Source organism: Drosophila takahashii, chromosome 3R (assembly GCF_030179915.1).
Source record: "Drosophila takahashii strain IR98-3 E-12201 chromosome 3R, DtakHiC1v2, whole genome shotgun sequence".
Lineage (NCBI taxonomy): Eukaryota > Metazoa > Arthropoda > Insecta > Diptera > Drosophilidae > Drosophila > Drosophila takahashii.
Window position 1 is genome coordinate 32,421,496 of NC_091681.1, and position 27,345 is coordinate 32,448,840.

At 46.7% G+C, this 27,345-nt stretch overlaps 2 protein-coding genes across 5 annotated transcripts; both read left to right on the top strand.

The window, feature by feature from the left end:
- The first annotated feature begins 632 nt into the window (after positions 1 to 632).
- mIF2 (mitochondrial translation initiation factor 2) lies at positions 633 to 3,467 on the top strand. Its single transcript, XM_017146152.3, has 5 exons — positions 633 to 818; positions 929 to 1,049; positions 1,106 to 1,674; positions 1,730 to 2,149; positions 2,211 to 3,467. The coding sequence occupies exons 1-5, from the start codon at positions 699 to 701 to the stop codon at positions 3,042 to 3,044; spliced, it is 2,064 nt and encodes a 687-aa protein (XP_017001641.2). The 5' UTR covers positions 633 to 698; the 3' UTR covers positions 3,045 to 3,467.
- A 1,569-nt stretch (positions 3,468 to 5,036) lies between these two features.
- On the top strand, positions 5,037 to 27,304 carry Ppn (proteoglycan-like sulfated glycoprotein papilin). Of its 4 annotated transcripts, XM_017146118.3 has the most exons (18): positions 5,037 to 5,436; positions 14,583 to 14,643; positions 14,712 to 14,890; positions 16,090 to 17,118; positions 17,177 to 17,480; positions 17,537 to 21,029; positions 21,356 to 21,535; positions 21,836 to 22,006; positions 22,115 to 23,169; positions 23,383 to 23,566; positions 23,629 to 23,823; positions 23,922 to 24,092; positions 24,338 to 24,903; positions 24,969 to 25,119; positions 25,550 to 25,966; positions 26,085 to 26,243; positions 26,501 to 26,617; positions 26,678 to 27,304. In XM_017146118.3, exons 1-18 carry the CDS (start codon positions 5,414 to 5,416, stop codon positions 26,830 to 26,832), a joined length of 8,610 nt encoding a protein of 2,869 aa, XP_017001607.2. In that variant the 5' UTR covers positions 5,037 to 5,413; the 3' UTR covers positions 26,833 to 27,304. The 4 variants fall into 4 exon arrangements, with proteins under 4 accessions (XP_017001607.2, XP_070073545.1, XP_017001608.2 ...); XM_070217444.1 differs by lacking the exon at positions 25,550 to 25,966; XM_017146119.3 differs by lacking the exon at positions 21,836 to 22,006.
- Positions 27,305 to 27,345: the final 41 nt, after the last annotated feature.

The following is a 27,345-nucleotide window of genomic DNA, read 5'->3' on the forward strand; positions in this document are numbered from 1 at the left end:
GACGGCTAATCATCCCTCTGACCGTCTTCGAGGAGGTGCTGCTATTTTAATCCGCTCTCACTTGCAGTACTCCCCTTACAGTACCAACTCTACTGTAAAATGTCAAACTGCTGCAATTACCTTAAGCACGGACTTGGGAGACATCGTGATTGCTTCTATTTACTGCCCCCCCTCCTTTTTATGGACTGCTCAAGATTTTGGACAACTTTTTAGCGAATTTTCAAACCGTTTTATCATAGCTGGCGACTGGAATGCTCACAATCAAAAAGTCAAGATACAGACAAAAGTTTCCGTTTTTAAATAAGATTACAAAATTAATATTTTGGCGGAATTATCGATATAACAATCGATCACAAGAGGATTTCGGCGGCTGTAAATTTACATCCTGTAGAGTAATTTTAAAGTATTTTACAAATATCAAATTTCAGATGACGCCAATTGTTCAATCGATCCGCTAGATGGCGCATAAAGTACACGTTTATTTTACAAATATTTTTTCAAGGCGCCATCTACATTACAGGTTGGGTAAAAAGCTCTTTTTTTAGGGCTGGGTAAAAAACAGAAAAGCTATTTTTATCGACTTTTACTGATTTCTTAATCGTTTTTTCTTAACAGCTGATTGGAAATCGGCCTGCAGCTGTTACGCGACTCAAAAATTAAGTTAAAGTCAATTAAAAATAGGAAAACGCGCTTAGAAAATGCTTCGAATTGTTAATATAAGTCGACTGGCCAATACCCTGCCACAGCCGCCGGCGTTTCTAAGGGGATTCCATGTGAACGCTGCACGCCTGAAACGCCGGAAAACAGCAGAGGAGAAGGTAGGTTTTAGAGGCACTAAAACAGTCACTCTCAAACTGTCGCCGGGTAAATTTGAAAAATTCAAAAACCCACTCGATATTCCAGAGGACACACTCACTAATTGGTTTAGAAATCCCCCAGAATTATAGAGTACTCCCCCAAGAAGGCGCAAACGGCGGGTGGCGGAGCCTCCGACATCTGGAGGCACATGAGCGTGGCCCAATTGGCCAAGGAACTGGAAAGACCACTGGGTAAACACGGTTATCTATTGAATTGGTAAAATAATCAAAGATTTAACACCTTCTAGATGATGTCCAGGAGGCCATGTTGTATGTCAAGGGCGCCGACAACATTGAACCCGCCTTTAAGCTGGCAGATCTCAAGATCATCCAGGAAATAGCCAAGAAACTGGGCGCCAAAACCCGGGTGGTGGCCACACCGGAGGCTGCAAGCGAGGATGACCAGAAGGAGCGCGATGTGGCACCAAGACCGCCTGCTCCGCCAGAACTCCTGCATCCCCGCCCACCCGTTGTCACCGTAATGGGTCACGTGGATCATGGCAAGACCACTCTGCTGGATTCCCTGCGAGGTGCCGATGTGGCTGCCGGCGAGGCTGGTGGGATTACCCAGCACATAGGCGCCTTCACAGTCACCTTGGAGAACGGCGAAAGAGTCACGTTTCTGGACACACCGGGACATGCCGCCTTCAGCGCGATGAGAGCTCGCGGAGCCGTGGCCACGGACATCATTGTGCTCGTGGTGGCCGCCGAGGATGGCGTTATGGCGCAGACACGTGAGGTCATCCAGCTGGCCAAGGAGGCCCAGGTTCCCATTATTGTGGCGCTCAACAAGATCGACAAGCCAGAGGCTAATATTGTAGGTTCATAAAAATCTCCAAAAGAATTACCTTTAAAACCTATTATTCTTTTAGGAAAAAAGCAAGCGGGAACTGGCCCAAATGGGCCTGGCTCTCGAGGAGCATGGCGGCGATGTCCAAGTGATACCAATCTCTGCCCTCAAAGGCACCAATCTGCAACTTTTGGCCGAGGCCGTCAGCACACAGGCCACGCTCATGGGCCTCAAATCGGATCCCACGGGTCTGGTTGAGGGAATCGTCGTGGAATCAAAAACCGATCCTCGCCGTGGCAAGCTTTCCACGGCCATCGTTTCGCGTGGAACGCTGCGTAAAGGCTCCGTGCTGCTAAGTGGTTTAGCTCATGCTAAAGTAAGAGGTCTCTTCGATCACAATGGCCAGCCTTTGAGTGAAGCTCCTCCCGGCACTCCCGTTGAAATTCTGGGCTGGCGGGAATTGCCTCTTGCTGGTGATCTCATACTCGAGGTGGAAACGGAGGTGGATCTACATAAAATAGCTTCTTATCTTGCATTCTAATAACCCCCCTCCTTTCCTGTAGAAAAAAGCCCATGCCGTCTTGAAGTACCGCGAGCACGAGGAGCAAAAGGAGAAGATCGAGTCGAGCAGCGATGAGATTCGCAAGAAGGAGGAGGAGCACCAGGCCAAGTACCGGGCGGAGCGTGAGGCCCGTCGTTTAGCCGGTCGCTTCAGGATGCGCGGTGGCCAACGGGTCAAGCAGGTGGACGACAACGAGGGCAAGCCGCGGGTCAGTGTCATCATCAAGGGCGATGTTCATGGCTCTGTGGAGGCCATTCTCGATGTGCTGGAGACGTACAGCAGCAACGAGAGCTGCCGCCTGGACATTGTGCACTATGGCGTGGGCAATGTGACCGAGGGCGATCTCGAGCTGGCCAAGGCTTTCGATGCCATCGTCTATGCCTTTGCCGTGGAGACACCTCAGCTGAAGGCAACCAAAGAAGTGAACGTGCGCAGCTACAACATCATCTACCGGCTAATCGACGACCTCAAGGAGCAGCTGAGCAGCAAGTTGCCGCCCGTGGAAGTGGAGGAGGTGCTGGGCGAGGCCAATGTCCTTCAGAACTTCCTCATCAACGAGGGGCGAAAGGAAGTGCCCGTGGCGGGCTGTCGCTGCACCAAGGGAGTATTGAAAAAGGCCCAGAAATTCCGATTGCTGCGGGATGGTGAAGTGGTCTACAACGGGCCGCTGGAGTCCATGCGGCACCTGAAGAACGAGGTGGACACGATTAAGAAGGACGTGGAGTGCGGCCTACGCTTTAAGGACACCAAAGTGCTGCCACAAGCTGGAGATATTCTGCAGTGCTACACCACGAACATGGAGGCCCAGCAAACGGACTGGGATCCAGGTTTCTAGCTTGTACGAGAGCCCTGTTATCGCCATTGTAATCTATAGTTTTCTATTATATACCGTTTATATAAAACAATCGACTATCCGACTTCCTGTTGATCCCACTGCCGCCGCAGCCACCCTTCACCCACATACTCGGGTGCGCTTAGGATACCGATATTGAGTGTTGGCAGCGGAACTGGGCGGCGATAAGGGAGACTAGCTCGTTCTACGGAAGCTGTTCTAAATGGGTCATCGCCATGCTAATTGGAGTTCACCCAAACCAAGGCAGTGTCCGTAGCTGTGGCTGCATATCAACTGTTTGCAGATAACAGGCTTCCGCTGCGATGCCAATTAGAACTTGGTCCTATATTCATGAATGGATGCTTTATATATCAAGCACAGCAATTACTTATATTTGCGAATTTTTTTTTAAAATATCAAGCGCGTTCCATATATCGCTAGTCGCTGGTTCGCCTTGAATTGTGGATAATATGTGGATTTATGCGACTTATTAGCTAACTGGAGGGCGACTTTCCCTGGTCAAGTGTTGATAAGGTCGGGTGTAAAAATAGAATTGGCATAAGACTTATATAATCGCTCCTTAAACGTTCTCAACATTTAATTCGGGGTTTAAAATATGTATCGCATTATCAGCGAGTAGGAACTATTTAATTTTTTGGCGGAAATTAACTTGCGGTTGAGATTTATTTAAACTAAACTAAACTAAACTTTTTTATAGCTTCCTGCTTGAATAAACAGATTTAGGATTTTTTACCGAAAACCATATCTTTAACTTTGTAGTTACTATTTACTATATTATAAGCATAACCATGTTGATAAGGCAGAGCGATTATAATGTTTTTTAAATCATAATTTGTATGTTGCCATGCAAGGGTTAGACATTTTTTTTGTTCTAGATAATTCCCTTTAAATATGGAATTTGTCATACTTATTCTTTCATTCTTCACATTTTTGGAAGTCTTTTTATTTTCTGTGGTTTCGGTCAAAGTCTGATTGTCAAGTGAGAATCTTACTTTTGCCCATGCTTCTTTTCTAAATTATAATTCACTAATCAGCTAGCTAGTCCTATTTTTTGGCGGAAACTTGAGTTTTGGTTGAGATTTGAATGTTGAACACGAACTATATATAGAAACCCAAGCTGTGTGGAATGCGGAAATCATCGTTCAGGCTCTGACTTTTTCTGGACGAACGAAATTCATGAATGAACTCATCAAATTTCGTGAAATCGATGCTGCGGATAGCTAATATGCAGCATCAATGACGCTCTTGGCAATGCCAGACTGCAATTTATCCCACAGCCCAAAACGGATGCCTAAATTTGTCTGTGAAACGGGCGAAAAATCAGAGTAAACACAGAACATAGCACATGTGTTGGCCCATGGTAATTAGAATGAAATTGAGATGCATTTCGGAAGGGGAGGGGATAAGTCAGGAGTCAGGATCAGTGGCCAAAGCCAAAGGATGTCGACATGTGTTGGCGGCTCATTAGTACCGCCGGTTGATCTTGACAGGCAGTGCGAGAAGAGCATGTGGAGGGCAGGGCCACTAAATCACTTGGCAACTTCGGTTCAGATCGGATCGCATCGGATCGCTCCTCACACACGTGCAACGCATAAAGATCAGTGAGAGTCGAGAGACGCCGGGGAACCAGTTGTTACACTGCAAAGACTGCAAAAAAAAAGAGGGGAAAAGAAACAAAAACCCCAGTCGACTTTAGTCTCTAGTGGGGGCCGGTTGGCAAAGGATCATAAACTAAGTGAATTTTATATACTTAAAACTTACTGGGTAGCAGCTCTACAGAGCATTGAAAAGATATAGCAGCATCTAGAGACCCATTGAAGTACGAGAGCCCGAGATTAGAAGGGGCGGAAGCCGTCCTTTGTGGACGCTATCGCTATAGAGCCTCAGCTATATAGAGCTACGATATCGTGCTGCTTGCTTCCGATCCGCTGCTTCTGCTACTGCTGCTTTGCTTTTGCTTCTGTGGCACAGAATTAGAGCGATCTCACATACGAGTCGATCAGTTGCTGGCGTGCCGTCAAACCCTGCGGATGTGTGCCGAATCGAGTCGGAGATTTGGACCCTTAGGATAGTTTAGTACTCGCGATCGGTTATTTTACCATGTCCTGTGGCAATGCGCAGGCGCAAAGTGCCGAGTAAATTTTGATACTTAAGAGTGACAAGTTCTGTGTGCTTCAGATAATTAAAACTCAAGTGGCATTTCCTTCGAGTGCTAGCCACTTCAGCAGGAGGACAAGGAGACGATTCCGAAACGATACACAAACAGAGAAAAAATATATATAGTGTGAAAAACGCGAAAAGTGAGGGGCGACGTCTATTGTGCTGTTGTCCTGTCAGCAAGGAGCCACAAAATGGATTTATCGAGGCGGTTGTGGTAAGCATCCGACAAACATGTATCCATCTATCCATCCATTCGAACGCGAGAGATGTGGCAGTGCCATCGCAATCCCTGAAATTGATTCCCTTTGTGTTGCCAGCAAATTACTGTGTCAATTGGAATTTTAATTCCGTTTGAACTACATGCGCAAACACTTGACACGGGTGCTGCTGCTCCTTCTCCCAGTGAGTCCTCATCCTCCTTCCGATTGTCCTTCCACATGTGCGGATGTGGGCGTATCCTGGCAACGTGCTCGCTGTGCAACAGGCGCTCCTCGATGTTGACACTGCGACGCGCAACTGCCATTATCCTGGCCAGCATTTTGTTTGCATGCCAAATTACATTGCCAACTTAATTGAAGTTTGTTAATGAAAATTGCAACATTTTTCAAAGCGTTTTCAAAGCCCCACTAATGTGTTTGTGTGTGCGTCCTGCGTCCTGGCGAAAATGTTTCCATTAGCAATTAAGCTGGGGAAGTTGTATTAAAAGTTATGGCCATTACGGGGTATCCTTTTTCATTAAAAATAAATTTAATAAATAAAATGAAATCAGAAAATACCCCTTATTATTTAGCTAATTTCGGCCAGCCTAATTTCAAGCATAATCAATTTCCCTTTTAACATCTCAATTTCCGGCAGCACGATTTCACTTCAAACAGCCAAACAGATCGGTGGCCCTCCATCTCCACCCACTGGCCCAGAAATTTGTGCCATTACCTCACCTGCACTCTATCGACAGGTCTTTCTGTTTCTTCACCCAAAATAAGTGTGTGTGCGATTCCAAAAAAAGCAACGAAATCAAATCAAATTTTCAAATGGAAATGTAAATATTTATCCCAAAGAGTTGCGTTCGTAGGTGAAGTGCGTGCGCTTTGAAGTGCCCAAAGAAAAGTGTACCTATAGACAGCTTGGTCAGTTCAAAGTTGACTCCAGAGATCTCGCCAACGGGTTTTGGCTGCTCTCACGCACATGCTGTACTGTGGACATCCCTATCCCATCCCTATCTTGGCCATAATCTCCATATCTATAAAGCTGGCCGTTCTTTGCGGCCCGTCGTCGTTGACCACAAGCGTTGCGTGCGTTTTATTTTTGGCCAAAGTCATAAAGTCCGACACCGTCCGACATAAAAGGCCAGAAACTTGTTCCTCGGCCAACTGGCAGTTAGCGCATCCATTCGTCAGGCATTTTAAAGTTTTCAGTTTTTCAGTTTTCGCGAAAATTGTGCGTTAGCCACTTGAAAGCGAAAATCTCTGCCCATCTCTCTTTGTCAACGTCAGTGAAAAACTATAGAACTCGGCATTGTTTTTTGGTCGCACTGCGTTAAAAATGTGGCCACCACATGACCCATGTTGGCCAGTGTTTGGGGACACATGGTTTTTGGGGTAATCACAATTCACAGGAAACCATAGTTTTTCTTAGCAAATTTTCGAAATATTTTCTTTAGCTGAATTAATGGAAAAGTTCTTGAGAATCAACTTGAGAGCAGCATGCCTGTGTAGGGTATCTGATCATTCGGCAAACCGAACCCTGATAATCTCGAACCCAACAACGGGTCAACATACTTGTAACCATCATTATATGTCTGTAGTTTAATGGCACAAACTAAACGTTTTAACGCACTCGGTAAATCAGTAACCGGGTATCTCATGGGCCGTCTGTGTGTGGCCATTAAGTGGCCAAAATATACATTACATTAAGCGAAAATTTGTGACTCGTGACGTCTTTGAACTTGACACCAGTTGAGGCTGCTAGAAATCTCCACTCTCTACGCCGAGAAGAATTCCGATGGCTCTTTCTTTGGAATTAGGATGTTTAATGAAAATTCCCCAACCCAATCTAAATTAAGACTTTTTACCTATGCTGATAAATTGTAGCCCCGAAATGTTTGTTATGTTTCAAGTATAATATTCTGCGGAAAACACTAAATTCAGGGCGAGCAGGAAAATGGATGCAACAAGAATAACAAGAACAAGTATCTGAAACACACATAGTTGCTGGGCCAAATTGTTTATTGAGTGTGATCTGTGCGGGCCGCACTATAAACACTAAATTTTCCAAATTTATGCTTTCGAAATGATACACGCAGCGAGCCAGTTGCCTTGAAAAAGCCAAGAAACTAGGCAAGTCATGCACAAGTCGAGTAAACAAACACTCGAATTGCATAATTGATCCTTAATAGCTATAAATAAATCAGAAAAGCTGAGTCCGCTGAATCCGAAATGTTGATCTAGCGAAGTGGGTGCTTTTCTGCACTTTCTGTACTTTTTTTTTTGTAAAATCCCCGCCCGGAAATGGCATGTGTGCCTGGGATGGATTTCCTCGGAATATCGAATGATGCGGCAAATGAGCAGCAAATTATGTTGAACAAACGCCCCCCTTGTTGCAGTTGTTGCATCAGCTGCATAAAATCCTGCGGATCAGCTCATTCCATGCCTCAATTGCCTCCCAAGTTCATGGCGGCAATGTTGCACGCTGCATTTGCCACATGTGCTGGGGGTCCGATGCTCCGATGGACCCCCAATGGCACGGTTAATGGTTTCGCGACGATCTGCACATCGCTTTCCCATGACTTAATGTCTTATGCTTAATTAACAAAAGACCGCCGACTCGGCGGCGTTTAATTATGCTAAATCAAATGTGTGTGAGTGGCAAATAACTTGGAAGCTGAGCTATGTTTGCCCTGCTAAAACCCAGGGATATCATTATGTATATAGAAAACACACAGACATTTAGATCGATCAGCCGCAGACGAGGAGGTCATCGCACCCTGAAAACGCGGAAGATAAAAAGGATGCCCCAAAATATGCCGCCACAAAAATGGCACAGCCCGAACAAGATACAAAAAAATTAAACAGAAACCAAAACAGAAAAGGAGAAAAAAACCGTGGCATGACTGCAGAAATATCCAAAAATTCTGCAGATCCAACGAGCAGGAGGCAAAGCCAAACGATGCGTCACATGCAGTAAAATGTGCCTAAAAAGTTCTGTCTGCCTGTGAATAAAACCAGAAACTGTAAAGGGGCATGCAGCAACAAGTGAATTATATATGTGTTCGCCGCCAGCCAAAAACCAAAGAACAAAAAAAAAAGACCACATAAAACCCATAAAAATGTTTTGGCCGACGACAGGCGACGATCGGTTTGCCGGGGTGTTCTTGGGAAACGTGATGGGCATCTTGATGACAGCAAATGAACCGAAATGCAGTCCAAATTGATAGCCCTTTTTTGGGGGTCAGGGACGCAGCCCTTTTCGACTTCCGAATGGCTGGATATGTACACAGAAAAATCATTTGACATTAGATAGGGTTAAATTATACCTTAGTTCATATCAATAATGTCAAATTTATAGTTCAAACATATCAGTTAGACATTTTATCATATCAGTTTTTTGAAAAAAAAAATTAAATACCCATTTTTGTATTTTTTTTCATCAAATAATGTGAAGTAAGATAATTACAATCTTGTTTCATTTCAAAATGAGAAGAATAACTTGATCTTAAAAAAATTTTTAATTTGACTGTATTTTGTCTAATTTTTTTTCTGTTTACTATATACACCTTAAATACATACACCTTTATACATACCTCAATGGCAGAAGAGAATCCCTAAACCGTAAAGAACCCACTAAACTTACCAGTAAAACTGAAAACTGACAAGTACTTTCGGTGAAACAATAAGCGAATCCGTAATTGCGCCATAAATCAATGTCTGCTCCACATTTTATCCGTCAGGTAGTTGCTGACATGATAGCATTTAAGCCAATTGCCTGGGTTACCAATTCGATTTGAAGGCTATTATAAATAACTGAAATTCGTTTGCGTCAAGCTTCGGGAGTTGGTCATTGTTTATTTTCGAATTCTTCCCAAGAACAGGTTGCTGAAAATTAAGACAGATATATTTTGTATTTTACTATAAGTAATGAGGAATTTTATTACTTTTTTTGGAATTCTAAAAGTTATGGGATAATTCTATAAAAAATAGCATTTCCCAAAATAGTTCTCATTTGTTGAAAATGAAAAATTCAGCTAGTTTTATTTACTTTTCTGTGTTTTTTATGTACCTTTAGTTCGACGCTAATTAAGTGCTGAAATATGCCAGCTCATTTGGCATCCTGTGAGCACTATTTTCGATTTCCCCCACTTCTTTCTGTTTTTTATAACAAGTTGGCGCTAAAATGTTTACACAGAGAGCTGATTAATAATCCCCCACTGTTTGGGAGGGGCCAAAGTTCAAAAAGGGTGCAAAAGTGGATGTTTCACTGGGCCACCCTCTTTGAGTGCTATTAGCCATAAGTGAAGTCAAGCAGCTTGTTGCAATCTCGAACCGAATGAGTTGGGCAAATAGAAAATTGCCAATGTTTGTGCGGGCGGAAGAGGGGGTCTCTTTGAGGCTGGGAAGTCGCGACAGCGGCATTATGATGCCTCTAATTAGCTGCACAGCACTGTTGATTCTCTTGAGGAGGCCTTCTTGCAACGTAGGCCATAAAAATTTGTTTACCAGCCGAACATTTAGCTGCCGCCGTTGACAGCCAAGTGAAATTTATGGGTCAGTAAGTTGGCCAAGTGAAACGCATAGTGAAATCTCTTTCCCTTTTTTTTGTTTCGGAGACTCTGGTCTCAAATGTGCATTCTGTTTGCTCATTTGCTCTGCTCATTTGGCCAAACGCGTGGCAAATATTTCATTAGGCATTTGGGCAAACTTTGTTGTGCCTTTTAGCCCCCTGGAACAAACACACACAAATGCAACTTTGTAGGCATCGTTGGAAATTGGTAGAATGTTGCATAATCTCCAGCAGCAGCAGCAGCACTGCAATGTCTGCATTTCGTAAACACTCGGGGCAAAAGGCGTATGTTTATTATTTTCACTACTCAATTAAGTTAAATTAATTTCGAAATTGATAATTGCTTGGCCAGGCTGTGCAAGTGTTTGGCTGCCAGTCAAAATGGCAGCTAGAAATCCCATTCCCCGGCAAACGGAGGATGTTGCTCCATCTCCAACTCTCCGACTCTTCCTCTGCTGTGTGCGTTACTTTATGCAAATGCAATTAAAATTTCAACAATGCAAACATTTACTTCCGTTGCAACAAATGTCGTCGTTCCACCAGCTTTCTGCCCCCGCACCCAGCCCGCATCTTCTTCATAGAGCCATCATCATCATCAGAGCTTCGGCATGAGCATCATCACCCGGCAACATGAGCATTTACCTGGCCACACCTCAGCCACAATTTGGCGTTTTGCATTAGTCTCCCTCTCTCTCTCCCTCTGTGCTTGTCTTGCGATAATTGTATGACTATGTAATTGTATTTGAACAAACGGGTGTCACACATCCGCACGCATCCTTCCGACTAATGAGCTGGATTTGAGTCCCAGTGCATAATTGCTACCTGGCATTTTGCGGCCAAATAAAACGCACTAACGAAGCTGATTAGGACTTACTGACTAAGTTGATCAGAATCCGATAAAGCGAAAGATTTAATAGGCCTCAAGTGCATAGAAAAAGAAGCCCTATTCTTAAAATATTAAAATAAAATAAAAAAACAAAGTTTTTTTCCTTAAATCGTTTATTACTCCGCTAAAAAATATCGGAAAACTATTTTGAGTTTGGTGTTTGAAAGATAATGAGTTGCACTATTCAAATGTTTTGACTACATAAATAACCAAGAAGGTAATTATTTTTAATTATTCCAAATATTTTTTTTATTCCTTAAAATGTTGGCCAGTCCAATTTAAATTTCCGTTTTAAATTGGTACGAAAAATAATTAAATTGAATAAATAAAATATATTTTATATAGGTACTAAAGAATAATATTTTGAATTTTTCAATAGTCAAGTATTTTGATTGATATCTTTTCAAAACCTTATCATAAATCATCAAGAATTTCATTATTTCTTACAATCATTTCTCTCTGTGTAGGGAGGTTGCATTTAGCTGCACTTTCAGTTTGCTGCAATTAAATCAGATGTCTGCCTGCAACATCAAATTCCTTTCGTTCCTCACAATCAACATAAAAAAGCGAAAGGGGCCAGCAGAAGTCAAACGGTTGCAGCTGGCAAACTGGGGGCCATGGGCATTCCATCTTCATCAAAGGGCCCCGGGTTCGGGATCTGCAGAGGCAGCTGTGGAATGGGAATCGGAATGGGAATCCTCATGGATGCAGCTCAAATATTGCATGCCCCGCCATTTGATTAACTTGATGGACGCAACTCCTCTGTGGCTCTGCAGTTGCCTTGATCAATTGGCATGGGAAAGAATCGAATCGAATTCTATGTTACAAGTGGGTGGTGGTTGCTGTAGAAGTCGGGGAATTCTACTTACTCGACCTCGCGGATGAGTCATGTAAACAAATCGCACGTCAGTTCTCAATGGTCAGGTGTGAAATCTGGTCAGAATTTATTTGTGTTCCTGCGGCAATTGTTTGGATTTCGACTCGCCACATTATATTTCTGTTCCGATATCTTTGGATTCCGTTTTGTTTAGCCGTAATTTGTTGCCGGTCTTGAGTTTGGCGGCTAAGTGCACGCACTTGTGGAGCAAGTGCCGCTGATAATGTTGATGTTGTAGTAACGGCTCATTAGCAGGCGCTTAATTTACGATGGTCGTTGCAACATTTTACACAACAAAAATATTATTTTTTTGGAGTACGTGCATTCTTGAAATACTTTGTTGAAAATCACACTCCCACACACAGAAAACAAAATTAAAAATTATTTAAAAAATAAAATCGTTACAAACTTTAGAATATTAATTTTATCCCTTTAAGGGTAACATTTTAAGCTATTCGAAACTTAAAATTGATTTCTTCGATCAAAATAATATTTTCCAATATTAGATCTAACATTTTAATTTTTTTTTTGGATTTTTCAAACGATATACAAATTTTTATCTTTATACTAACTTGACATTATCTAAATTTATTTGGAGCTCTTTTTTTTGAAATAATATTAATATTGAAGTTAAGGAAAGAAGCTCCCGATTTTAATTCACCATTATGAAGTACATATATATTTCTCTTTGTGTATACGCATTTTACCCCAGAATGCACTTGTTGCGTGGAAGGCATTTGAAAGCAATTATACGATCATGAATATAAATCTGGCATGGATGCATGGAGTGAATATCTTTTAGCTACTCGGTCTGGAGAGTGTATATATGTGTATCTGTGCCCTGGATTTGCATCCACGCTGCAGTTGTTCAAGTTGACTGATAATGCCAGCAATTGTGGAGCTAAAAAGCTAAAAAGGAAGCATTTCCCTGCACTCTCACTGCATTTATGCAGTGATTGCCATGGCCCCTTAAAATATTATCACCGCTTAGAGCGGCAAACCCAAATGCCTTTGTAATGCTGCGAGTACAATGAACAATGGGCGGCTATTGTGGGACCATTTCTGGCCAAAAAGGCCAGAAAGATGCTTTTGGCGACCCGATAATTGGCCTCCAGCTTTGATCTCGCCTGCCAGCCAACTAAATCCTGGTCACAAAATTAAATGGGGTCAGGGATTGTGTGGCTCCCGATGTTAATCTGGTCTGAAAGCCACACTGTATTATTGTAAACTTCCAACCGAATTTAGCATTTCCTCTGCCCGCTTTTTTGTTTGACATTTCTGTGGCGTTGGCGGCGTTTCGGTGGTTCACATGACATGTGTAACTTATTTGACGATTGTGCCAACTGTTTGTGCTAGTGTCACGTGGCATCCGCCGCATGTGGCAATAACAATGTGATTCCCCCAATCCTCCAAGCCCCAAAAAATATATCTAGTCCGAGGAGGAGGAGGATTTTGCGTAATCAGCAGTCGTCGCGTTCGCATATGAAAACGAAATCAAGAAGTGCGCTCTTGCGGTTTTTGCCGCCTCAGCGGTTTCCTTGGAACTGCCCAATTAATCGAGCTGGGGTCCTGGGTGTCCTGGTATCCTGTTTGCATGACGCAATGCCTTGAGAAGGAGTCAAATGGGCGACTGGTCGACTGGGTGACGCCGCCCCTGCTCAATGGACTGTGAAATGTGTGCCGTTGTCGGTTTGCCATTTCGCCGTTCGCCGCTTGCCGTTGTCCTTGCCAAAGCAATAGGTGTCCTGGCATTGGTTTCAAAAGGGAAATGCGCTCAAATTGCATTAAAATGCCAACACAGAAGCATAAAAATTATGGCCACACTTGGCGCCCATCCTGCCCTGCGGCTGTCATAAGCAGCACGCCTGCTGCGTTCCAAGGACCCCAAGGATGTCGGCGATGTCCTCTGGAAAGTCAGGAGGCAAGAGAGCGAGCGCCATCAGTCGGAGGCGTCCAAGCGGAACAAACCGAGAGGCTCCCCGCACGCAGCAGCAGTAGCAGCAGTCAGAAATTAAATTGGCAATCCCCCAACAAAAAATCAGGGAGCAGAGATGCAGTGCAGCAAACGTTGCCTGCAACATTGAACGCCTTTGACATATTCACGCAACTTGTCCTCGGGGCAAAACGACATCCTCCTTGGGAAGCTAAGAAGTCGGCGTCGAATTGTCTGCGGCATAATCGTATATTCTCCCTGGCTTTCCTTCGCTACTTATTATTTGCTTGGATTTTCGTTTCTCTCCTTTTTGGCAAATCGGCAGGAAGCCCTGCTAAATTATGTCTTGTTTATGTGGCATTGCATATTTATGGTCTGTGCACGCGGCGCATAATAAAAAATTGTTACCGAAGAAATTGCAAATTTTACTTGACCAAGTCCCATTCTTTTTTTTGTTCGCAATCTCTAGAAAGGGAGGGAGGGTTCCACAGTTTTAGCCGCAAAAACAAGTTCAATGTTTGCTTGCTCTGGCCAGTGAGCATAAACAAGTTCATCATGTTGTCGCCGCGAAGCCCCACAAAAGTCTCTGTGTTTGTGCCCCTTCGCTGGACCCGCGGGGTAGGGTCTTTTGAGAAAGTCCCAGTCCAAGTTGCTTCCTCCCCCGCCATCCCATCATCATCCAAATCCAAACTGTTGCTTCCTCCAACTCTAATGAGTCTGAGCACTCGTGTGTCCACTGCGGCAGAGTCAACAAATATATACGTATGGTGTATGTGCAACAAGTCAACACGTGACTTCGGTCCCATGATTTTAATGAATGGCCAAGTTGGGCGAGGTTATGTCTGGGTGGCGTTTAATTAAATTGCCTTCTCCGCTTTCCACTTGCAGCTCAACTGCCTTGGTAGCATTCATTGTTCTGGCCGGCATCCATGATTCCCAAAGCAGATTCGTAAGTATGCCCGGGGATAAAGGGGTCCTGAAGGAAGCTAATCCTTTCTTTTTGAATGCGTGTTCCAGCCTGGACTAAGACAAAAAAGACAATATGGGGCGAATATGTACTTGCCGGAGAGCTCCGTGACGCCTGGCGGTGAAGGTGAGGATCCCGATGAGTGGACACCCTGGAGCTCGCCCTCCGACTGTTCGAGAACCTGCGGCGGTGGAGTGTCCTACCAGACGAGAGAGTGTCTGCGCAGAGAGTGAGTATGCCAAAGTTACAGATAATACTTCAATGGATTAGTTAAATTTTAGATATAAAATATTTATTCACTCAAATTTTTGACTAAAGAATTCGCGGTTGGAATTATTTTCTTGGCTTCACTACTACTATATAAATAATGCGGTTTTATTATGGTACATCCTTAAGTTTTTCAATCTTAAAATATAAAAACTATATTCGCTCATGGAATTACTTTCTTGGCTTCACTAAATATTGCGGTATTTCATTTGGTATATGATAACCTTAAGTTTTTCGATCAAAATTTAAGATAATAATGATTCGAATTTAATTAAAGCTATATTTCGTATCTTATATATCTTTTATATCTTAACAAGAAAGGAAGCTACCTTCGGCCAGCCGAAGCTTATATACCCTTGTAGATAAAAGAATACTCACTCGGTGCAGTTCCAGGGATTCCAGATTCAGCGTTTCGATTTATTTCAATTTTGTTTTTAAGTAGTCAAGAATCAAAACGCCTACTTCCTACAAAGTTACAATGAATTTTCTTATATTTGATTGGGAGCCTTAAGATATAGTGGTCCGATCCGGCTGGCTCCGACATATGTACTACCTGCAATAGAAAGAAAACCTTCGGGAAAGTTTCATCGCGATAGCTTTAAAACTGAGAGACTAGTTCGCATAGAAACGGACAGACGGACAGACGGACAGACGGACAGACGGACAGACGGACAGACGGACAGACGGACATGGCTAGATAGACTCGGCTATTGGTGCTGATCAAGAATATATATACTTTATGTGGTCGGAAACGTCTCCTTCACTGCGTTGCAAACATCTGACTGAAATTATAATACCCTCTACAAGGGTATAAAAACTATACTCATTCAAATTGTTGACTGAAGAGTTCGCGGTTGGAATTATTTTCTTGGCTTCACTAAACATTGGGGTATTGTATATGGTATAGGATATACTTAAGTTTTTCAATCTAAATTTAAGAAAATTATGATTTGAAATTAATTAAAGCAATATTTTGGATCTGAGATATAAAACATATATTTATTTAAGTTTTTGACTGAAGAATTCGCGGTTGGAATTATGTTCTTGGCTTCACTAAATATTGGGGTATCGTTTATGGTACATGATTTCCTTAAGTGTTTCAATCTCTGTAGTTTTCAGTAAAACCCCCTCATAAATTAAACGATTTCCAATATTCCGCAGTGACCGTGGCGAAGCAGTCTGCAGTGGAGGCAGTCGTCGCTACTTCTCCTGCAACACACAAGACTGTCCGGAGGATGAGCCCGATTTCCGGGCGCAGCAGTGCTCCCGCTTCGACAGGCAGAACTTCGATGGCGTCTTCCACGAGTGGGTGCCGTACGTGAAGGCGCCCAATCCCTGCGAGCTGAACTGCATGCCCAAGGGCGAGCGCTTCTACTATCGCCAGCGGGAGACGGTGATCGACGGAACGCGGTGCAATGACCAGGGTCTCGACGTCTGCGTCAATGGGCAGTGCATGCCCGTGGGCTGTGACATGATGCTGGGCAGCGATGCCAAGGAGGACAAGTGCCGCAAGTGCGGCGGCGATGGCAGCACCTGCAAGACGATTCGCAACACCATCTCGACCAAGGACCTGGCCGCGGGCTACAATGACCTGCTGCTCCTGCCCGAGGGTGCCACCAACATTCGCATCGAGGAGACCCAGCCATCCAGCAATTATCTGGCCTGCCGGAACCACAGTGGACACTACTATCTGAACGGCGACTGGCGCATCGATTTCCCGCGGCCCATGTTCTTCGCCAACTCGTGGTGGAACTACCAGCGCAAACCCATGGGCTTTGCGGCCCCCGATCAGCTGACCTGCAGCGGCCCCATTTCCGAGAGCCTCTTCATTGTGATGCTGGTGCAGGAGAAGAACATCAGCCTGGACTACGAGTACAGCATCCCCGAGTCCCTGAGTCACGCGCAACAGGATACGCACACGTGGACGCACCACCAGTTCAGTGCCTGCAGTGCCTCCTGCGGCGGTGGAACTCAGAGTCGAGTGGTTACGTGCAACAACCGCATCACCTTGGCGGAGGTCAATCCCTCGCTCTGCGATGAGAAAACCAAGCCGGTGGAGGAACAGGCCTGCGGCACGGAACCATGTGCCCCCCACTGGGTGGAGGGTGAGTGGTCCAAGTGCTCCAAGGGCTGCGGATCGGATGGCTTCCAGAACAGGAGCATTACCTGCGAGAGGATCTCCTCCTCGGGGTAAGTCATCATATCTACATATCTTGTAGTTAAACCTAAGTTTCTATTCCTATTTCAGTGAGCACACGGTCGAAGAAGATGCCGTTTGCCTCAAGGAGGTGGGCAACAAGCCGGCGACCCAACAGGAGTGCAATCGCGATGTCAAGAACTGCCCCAAGTATCATCTGGGACCCTGGACGCCGTGTGATAAGCTCTGCGGTGAGGGAAAGCAGACGCGCAAGGTGACCTGCTACATCAAGGAGAACGGACGTAAGCGAGTCCTGCCGGAGGAGGATTGCGTGGAGGAGAAGCCGGAGGCGGAAAAGTCCTGCCTACTGACGCCTTGTGAGGGCGTTGATTGGATTATCTCTCAGTGGAGCGGCGTAAGTAGAGAAGTTTCTTATCCGGCTTTCACATGCTAAGTTCCATTGTCTTGCAGTGCAATGCGTGTGGTCAGAACACCGAGACCCGTACGGCCATCTGTGGCAACAAGGAGGGTAAGGTCTATCCGGAGGAGTTCTGCGAACCGGAGGTGCCCACTCTATCTCGACCATGCAAGTCGCCCAAGTGCGAGGCCCAGTGGTTCTCCTCGGAGTGGAGCAAGTGTTCAGCTCCCTGTGGAAAGGGTGTCAAGTCTCGCATTGTCATCTGCGGCGAGTTTGATGGCAAGACAGTGAGTCCAGCTAGTGATGACTCCAAGTGCAACAAGGATGCGAAACCGGAATCGGAACAGGAGTGCGAGGGTGAGGAGAAGGAGTGTCCTGGTGAATGGTTCACTGGTCCTTGGGGACAGTGTAGCAAACCATGTGGAGGTGGCGAGCGAGTTCGTGAAGTCCTCTGCCTGTCCAATGGAACCAAGTCCGTAAACTGCGATGAATCGAAGGTCGAACCCCTGTCCGAGAAGTGTAATCCTGAAGCCTGCACCGAGGATGAGATACTGCCCTTAACCAGCACCGACAAACCCATCGAGGATGACGAGGAGGATTGTGATGAAGACGGCATTGAGTTGGTCGACGACACCTTGCCGCAAGTTGAAAAGAGCGCCGCTGTTATCGATTTGGAGGGTAAACCAAGCACGGAAACTACACCTGAAGCCGAAGAACTTATGCAAAGTGACAGTCCGACGGCCTTCGATGAGTCCGACTCGACTGGAACCACTGTTGAGGGATCGGGAGATGAGTCGGACTCAACTACCGACAGCGGAATCTCCACGGAGGGAAGTGGTGATGACGAAGACACTTCTGAGGCTTCCACTGATTTGTCCAGCTCAACCGATTCTAGCTCTAGTGACTCCAGTTCCAGCGATTCGAGCGATTCCAGCTCCAGTGACTCTAGCGATGCCACTACCGAAGCCTCATCATCTTCGGTCTCTGATTCCAGCGATTCCACAGACCAATCTACAGATTCTACAGGTGTCTCTGGTGATTCTACCGATGTATCAAGCTCAACGGAAGCATCCGCCTCGGAATCAACCGATGTTTCGGGCTCTTCAGATGCTTCTGACTCTACTGTTACCGCTGACTCGACATCCGAAGGTTCTACGGAAGCTTCGGCATCTACCGATGATTCTACCGACTCTTCTGACAAATCATCAGACGTTAGTGAATCTTCCACAGATGCTTCGTCATCGTTCGTATCGGACTCTAGTGATACCACAACTGATGGAGTATCCAGCTCAACGGAAAGTACCTCGGACAGTACTTCTGATGCCACGTCCGACTCCACAGTCTCTTCAGACTCTACAGACTCCACTTCGGATGAAACAACGGAAACCACCTCTGAATCATCGACAGATTCCACAGAGTCTTCTACCTTGGACGTTTCGTCAACCACTGACGCTTCCTCGAGCTCTGACGCTTCATCCACCGAAAGCTCAACCGATGGTTCCTCTTCCACTTCCAATTCGGACTCCACTGATTCTTCCACCGATGCAACCACTGATGGTACAACTGATGTATCTACTGATGGATCTACTGATGGATCTACTGATAGCTCCACTGATAAATCTAGTGATGGATCTACGGATAGCTCTACTGATGACTCGACTGATGCCTCTACTGATGGATCTACGGATGTCTCTGGATCAACCGAAAGCACTGAGACTAGCGCCAGCGAGGCATCGACCACTGAAGGAAGTACCGTCGAAGACGAAAGCTCCACAAGCTCGGCATCGGACTCCACTGCCACAGACTCCTCCTCTTCCACCGACGTTTCTGGATCCACGGAACCAACTGAAAGCTCTGCCTCTACGGATGGTTCTTCAACAGACGTTTCTTCCACCGACGCATCGTCTACGGACTCCACTGACTCTACCGAAAGCACTGCAAGTGGAGGAACCAGTGATACCACAGAAAGCGGACCAACTGAGGAGAGTACAACCGAAGGATCTACCGAAAGCACCTCTGAGGGATCCACAGACAGCACCGAGTCTACAGATATTGACAGCACCACCAGCGATATCTGGAGCTCCAGTGACACGACTGACGATTCCGAGACCAGTACTCCCTACTCCTTTGAGTCCGAGGTTGGCAAGGGCAAGCCACGCAAGTGTAAGCCCAAGAAGAGTACCTGCGCTAAGTCCGAGTACGGTTGCTGTCCGGATGGCAAGTCCACTCCCAAGGGACCATTCGATGAGGGCTGTCCCACCCCCAAGACCTGTGCCGATACCAAGTTCGGTTGTTGCCTGGATGGAGTGTCTCCGGCGAAGGGCAAGAACCACAAGGGTTGTCCCAAGTCCCAGTGTGCAGAGACCCTGTTTGGCTGCTGTCCCGATAAATTCACCGCTGCCGAGGGAGAAGACGATGAGGGATGTCCGGCGACAACCACTGTGCCGCCCACAACCACCACAGAAGAGTCGCAGCCGGAGTCAACCACTGAGATTGAGATCGAGGGTTCGGGCGAAGAAGACTCGACGACATCTGAGCCAGCGGCTGGTCAACCGGAGGCACCCAAGGGCTGCAGGGAGTCGGAGAATGGTTGCTGTCCCGATGGTCAGACCGCTGCCAGTGGTCCGAATGGCGAGGGTTGCTCTGGTTGCACTCGCGAACGCTACGGATGTTGTCCCGACTCCCAGACCCCGGCTCATGGTCCCAACAGGGAGGGTTGCTGCCTGGACAGTGAGTTTGGCTGCTGTCCCGACAACATCCTGGCCGCCCGTGGACCCAACAACGAGGGCTGCGAATGCCACTACACGCCGTACGGTTGCTGTCCGGACCAGAAGTCGGCGGCAACGGGCTACAACCAGGAGGGATGCGCCTGCGAGACGACGCAGCATGGCTGCTGTCCCGATAAGATCACCGCTGCCAAGGGACCCAAGTTCGAGGGCTGCCCGTGCGAGACCACCCAGTTCGGCTGCTGTCCCGACGGACTCACCTTCGCCAAGGGACCCCATCACCACGGATGCCACTGCACCCAGACGGAGTTCAAGTGCTGCGACGACGAGAAGACCGCCGCCAAGGGTCCCAACGGCGAGGGATGCACCTGTGTGGAGAGCAAGTTCGGCTGCTGTCCCGATGGAGTCACCAAGGCGACGGACGAGAAGTTCGGCGGATGCGAGAATGTCCAGCAGCCGCCGCAGAAGGCCTGCAGTTTGCCCAAGGAGACGGGCAACTGCACCAACTTCAGTGTCAAGTACTTCTTCGATGTCTCGTACGGCGGATGTGCGCGATTCTGGTACGGTGGCTGCGAGGGCAACGACAATCGCTTCGACAGCGAGTCCGAGTGCAAGGACACGTGCCAGGACTACAGCGGCAAGCATGTCTGCCTGCTGCCCAAGACCGCCGGACCCTGTGGGGGCGCCGAAAAGAAGTGGTACTTCGATGCGGACCGCAATCGATGCGAGGAGTTCCAGTACGGCGGTTGCTACGGCACCAATAACCGATTCGATAGCCTGGAACAGTGCCAGGGAACTTGCGCTGCCAGCGAAAATCTTCGTAAGTAAAACTTTGATCTAGTAACTTATATATGATGTCACTTTCTTTCTTAAGTTTATCATCACATTACACCTTCATTCGAATACAATACCTATAATTGATAAGTGATCTTCTAACTCACATATGATGTCACTATCCTTTTTTCTGTAGTCCTTAGACTTCACACCTCATTTCGAATACAATACCTATAATTGATAAGTGATATACTAACTCACATACGATGTCACTTTCTTTCTTTAGTCCTTAGACATCACACCTCATAATGAATGCAAAACCTATAATTGATATGTGATCTTACTATACCATCTCAATTCTTCCCTTTCCAGCTACCTGCGAACAGCCCGTGGAGAGTGGTCCATGTGCCGGAAACTTTGAGCGTTGGTACTACGACAACCAGACCGACATCTGCCGACCCTTCACCTATGGAGGATGCAAGGGCAACAGGAACAACTATCCGACGGAACATGCCTGCAACTACAACTGCCGCCAGCCTGGCGTGCTTAAAGGTTTGAGATCTGATTTATTACTTTGCGATATTTCGAATGGGGTAAAGGTATTGGGATTAGTTGTATGCAACGTTATGCTTTGGTTTATGAGTAATTTTAAGCTTGATCCTCTTGGTTTCTCCTGGTTAACGGTATGTTCTTCCCAAACTTTCCTTCTCCTGCTTGGTTACTTTACTGTATGCGCATGATTGCTTGTTACTTGCTATGCCGACCTCCTGAATCTACACCTGCAACCGAATCTCCTCCTGCACCAACCACCAAAACACCAAACCACCTCCACTATCCCACTATGAATCCCAGACCAATGTGCGCTTCCTAAGCAAACCGGTGATTGCAGTGAAAAGCTGGCCAAGTGGCACTTCTCCGAGAGCGAGAAGCGCTGCGTGCCCTTCTACTACACGGGTTGTGGTGGCAACAAGAACAACTTCCCCACCCTGGAGTCCTGCGGGGACCACTGCCCCCGTCAAGTTGGTAAGCTTTAAATGTTGTGTGCTTTCAATGTGATTTTTCCGTTTTATCCAACCCCCTAAATCACCTTGTCCTACTGACACTTTCTCCGTACCCTTTGCCCAAAATTAGCCAAGGACATCTGTGAGATTCCTGCGGAGGTGGGCGAGTGTGCCAACTATGTTAGCAGCTGGTACTGGGACACCAAGGATCTCTCCTGTCGCCAGTTCTACTACGGCGGCTGTGGAGGCAATGAGAACCGCTTCACCACCGAGGAGTCCTGTTTGGCACGTTGCGATCGCAAGCCGGAACCGACCACTACCACCCGTAGACCAGCTCCTAGACCAGCTCCCAGCACCCAGGACGTTTGCGATGAGGAGCAAGCTCCTGGAGATTGCGACCAATGGGTACTCAAGTGGCACTTCGATCGGAAGACTGGTGGATGCCATCAATTCTACTATGGCGGTTGTGGCGGCAATGGCAACCGCTTCGAAACGGAGTCCGATTGTCAGCGGCGTTGCAGCAGTCCTGCTCCTACTCCACCAACAACTCCAGCTCCTCCCAGGCAGCCAGCACCACCAGCTGTGGCCCAGTGTAGTCAGCCAGCTGATCCAGGTCAGTGCGGCGAGTGGGTGCTCAATTGGAACTACAACGAGACCAAGGGTGCCTGTCAGTCCTTCTACTACGGCGGCTGTGGTGGCAATGATAACCGCTTTGCCACCGAGGAGGAGTGCTCTGCTACCTGCTCTCCCAGCATAGACACACGCTTTGGCGAACCGGAACCGGAACCCGAGGAGCCTGTGGATGACACCGCCAAGTGCTTCCTGGCACCCGCGCCGGGTAATTGCTTAGAGAACGCTACCCGCTGGTTCTACAACAGCCAGGAGGGTCTGTGCGACGAATTCGCCTACACGGGCTGCGGCGGTAATGCCAACAACTATGCCACCGAGGAGGAGTGCCAGAGCGAGTGCAATGACGCCCAGACCACCTGTGCCCTGCCACCGGTCCGAGGACGGTGCAACGAGCTCTCGCGGCGCTGGTTCTTCGATGAGCGCACCGGCGGATGTCACGAGTTCGAGTTCAGCGGCTGCCGTGGTAATCGCAACAACTTTGTGTCGGAGAGTGCCTGCCTGAGCTTCTGCCGCGGCCAGGGTCCAGTGGAGCCCGAGCCACAACCTCCAGCACCGGTAAGAATATATCTTATTCATATGCGTTTTAAAAGTTTTTTTTTTCTTTTTTTTTTATACATAACAAATGTTTATTTATAAGTGTTATGTAAAACTCAATTCACTTTCACTCATGGTAAAAAAAGAAGATTATCTTACAATAGTAATTCAACTTTAAGAAAGCAAAGAAAAAGTAAAAAAAATATTTTTTTATTTATTTTTTTTTTTTTTAAGACCTATTCCGTTTGCACCCTACCCGCCGAGGCTGGCGAATGCGACGAGCGCACCACCGCCTGGTTCTACGACAACGACAACATGGCCTGCACAGCCTTCACCTACACAGGATGCGGAGGCAATGGAAACCGCTTCGAAACGCGCGACCAATGCGAACGGCAGTGCGGCGAGTTCAAGGGAGTGGGTAAGTTTCGGGCAGCCGGGCTGGGGGCATTGTGTTTCAGGTGCTATAATCTTTTGTGTCAGACGTTTGCCATGAGCAAGTGACGTCGGGTCCCTGCAGCGATTGGCAGACCAAGTACTTCTTCAACACGGAGAGTCAGGCCTGCGAGCCCTTCACCTACGGCGGTTGCGATGGCACCGGCAACCGATTCAACGATCTGTACGAGTGTCAGACAGTTTGCATAGCCGGTCGCGAACCGGCAGTAGGTTCGGCCAAAGGTAACATATATATTTCGAAGGGTGGGATCTCGACTTGCGGGGGAGTCGTCGACGAAGTCCCTAGACTAACTGGTTCTTCTTCTGTTCCGCGCAAGTAGAAATCTGCCTGCTGCCTCTGGCGACGGGCCGTTGCAATGGGCGTGCGAATCAAGAGCGTCGTTGGTACTACGATGATTCGGTAGGAAACTGCGTGTCCTTCATTTACCAGGGTTGTGCCGGCAACCAGAACAACTTCCGATCCTTCGAGGCATGCATGAACCAATGCCGACGTAAGCCCCTCTCCACCAACAGCAGCACTTTTGCACCACAAAGAGCACCCAACCACCCACCACGAATGCACCTTTTGCAAACTGCACACACCCAAAACGCTTTTTAAGTAGAATATTTAGAGTAGCATCTGTAGTAGTTGCCATAGTGCACTTTCACTAGACTTAAGACTGCACGGGTTTTGGGAAAATGGAAGATCTATCTTTCTAGACAAAACATACTGATTTGGAATTGCTATTTCTTACAGCGGAATCGAACGATGCAGACAACGCTATTGGACAGAACCCGTGTGATACCTTCGACTCCGAGTGCCGGGAACTCCGCTGCCCATATGGCGTACGTCGTGAGGCTGCCCAATCCCAGCCAGAGTGCACGCAGTGCGTCTGCGAGAATCCTTGTGAGGGTTACAGCTGCCCCGAGGGCCAACAGTGCGCCATCGATGTGTCCAGCTCCGATGATCGCCAGTTTGCACCGGTCTGCCGCTTGATCAACAAACCAGGCGAGTGCCCAGCTCTGTCGGCCAATGCCAGTGGCTGTGCCCGGGAATGCTACTCCGATGCCGACTGTCTGGGCGAGAACAAGTGCTGCAACGATGGCTGCGGTCACCTTTGCGTCCATCCCGCTCGTCCCACTCAGCCACCGCGTACTCAGGCCCCAGTGGTCTCGTATCCCGGCGATGTCACCGCTGCCCTGGAACCCAAGGAACCTCATGAGCTGGATGTCCAGACTTCCATCGGTGGTATTGCCGTGTTGCGTTGCTTCGCCACCGGCAATCCAGCTCCGAATATCACCTGGTCGCTCAAGAACTTGGTGGTAAGCTATTGGAGAGGTGACCCTAACCTTTTAATCTTTCTAATCACTTTGTGTGTTCTTTACAGATCAACACGAACAAGGGTCGCTATGTCCTGACCTCCAACGGTGATCTGACCATCGTCCAGGTGCGTCAAACCGACGATGGCACATACGTCTGTGTGGCCAGCAATGGCCTTGGTGAACCCGTGCGACGAGAGGTAGCCCTCCAGGTTACAGGTGCGTTTTTAACATTTACTTCAGTATACGTTATCTTACACATCGTTACCAAATTTAATCCAAATTATACATCCATCCGTTTCTATGATTTCAAAGGAATCTATCCTAAAAGTTAATTCATAAAACCTGAAGAGGGAGGTGTCTTTAAAGCAGCACGAATCGTGACATTTTTCTGCTTCACAGCGTACGTGAGCGTCGAAACGCTAGCAGCGCAGCGGCAGAGAAATTGGCTATACTTACATCTCCTTCTAATGGTTTTATTTTTATTAACGAATGCTTTATAGTTGGAAAACCGACTATCCCATTGTGATAAACTTATACTACCTCCTGCATTTTGGTGTTGGCTATGAATCTAACTGCTTTATCTTAAACACTTTGTGCATGTTGCCTGCTTTTCCGTAATCCCTTGCTTGAAACTTGGTGACGGTAGCACCCGTAAGCCTGCCCGCTTATATTTACGGGGACAAGAACGTTACCCAGATCGTCCAATTGAACCGCCCGGCGGTGATTCGCTGTCCGGCCGGTGGTCACCCGGAACCGCATGTCAGCTGGTGGCGCAACGGACAGATGTTTGGTCTCAAGAATAACGTGATGGCGCGAGACTACTCGCTGGTCTTCAACTCGATCCAGTTGACGGATCTTGGCCTCTATACTTGCGAGGTGTACAACCAGCGGCGTCCAGTTTCGCTGCGCGTCACTCTGAAGGCGGTGGGTCCGGTGCGGGCTCAGAGCCACGAGGAGGCCCAGTACTTGCAGTATATCCTCAATCCGGCCACCCGTCCGGTGACCCAGCGACCCGCCTATCCCTACCGACCCACACGACCGGCCTACGTGCCCGAGCCCATCGGTAAGTATCGCACATTTGCATGTTTCGGCTGGAATGGCATGGTGTTTGATCTTCGTGTTAAGGATATGTTTTGGTCCTTGGAAATAACCTCTTCTTGAACCTCCTCTCTGATTCACAGTTAATGTCAATGCCGTGCTGGCTCTGGACCCTAAGAACAGCTACGCACCGGGATCCAATGTTCTCATGAGCTGCTCTGTACAGGGCTATCCAGAACCCAATGTCACCTGGACCAAGGACGATAGCCCTCTCTACAACAATGGACGGGTTACAATTAGATGTAAGTGGTATAAGAACTATTGATATTATCAATATATATATCTCAATCTCAAAAGTGAACCAAGATCGATTCAATCTCTAATTTTTATACTCGAGTAATTCTCGGTTTCTACTTTCGTTTCAAAAAACATAGTCGAGAATAGTTTTATCTGGAAAATCTTATTTAAGAGTAAATTCGCCTTGTTTTCAAGAAAATTTTATCTTGAAAAATTAAAGCGATTTTATTATAATAATGCAAAATCTTTAATAACTTTACAGCCCAGCCACATAGTCTGGTACTGAGTGATGTGACACCCGAGGATTCGGGCAGGTATACCTGCAGGGCCAGCAATGCGTACACCTACGCCACTGGAGAGGCCAATGTGTCTATACAATGTAATTGATGAGTCTTGAAATAAAAATCAAGAGGTTACTTAACATGATATCATTTTTCAGCTGTTGTACCTGTGTCGCCCGAGTGCGTCGACAATCCGTACTTTGCCAACTGCAAACTGATCGTCAAGGGCAAATACTGCGCCAATCCGTACTACACCAAGTTCTGCTGCCGATCCTGCACATTGGCGGGCCAAGTTCATCCCAATGCGGTGTAATTCCACACAGAGAGCAGAGTAATTTTGTTTAATTTTCGGATTGAATTGAGCTTAAACGCACCACACAAGAATAATTGGATCGACATTCGCGGATTCAAACATCCCACACCACATCATTCAAAAAAGCAGAGAGACCAAAAAGTTAACCGTTGCTTAGCCATAGCCAGCAAACAAACAAACATATAGTAGCCTACCGATCAAGAACGAACGAACTTCTCTATTGTAGTATTCTACTCTACTCTTCCAGAACAAAAGCAAATAGTATTAGTGTTTTTATGTTTGTGTTCCTATTTATTCTTGATAACGAGTAACCTTTAATTCAATCGAGGAAAAAAGAGTGGCTAAAACGAATTTGCTTTTTTACTTTTTAGTTTCTACGACATTTCTGTGCAACGAGTAAAGCATTTAAGCCTAAAAACCAATAATTGTAAATAAATTAAAAGTATATAATAAAGAGTGCATATGTATAAAAGATGGTTTCTGAGAGGAAGATGGTGATGATGGTACCCACGA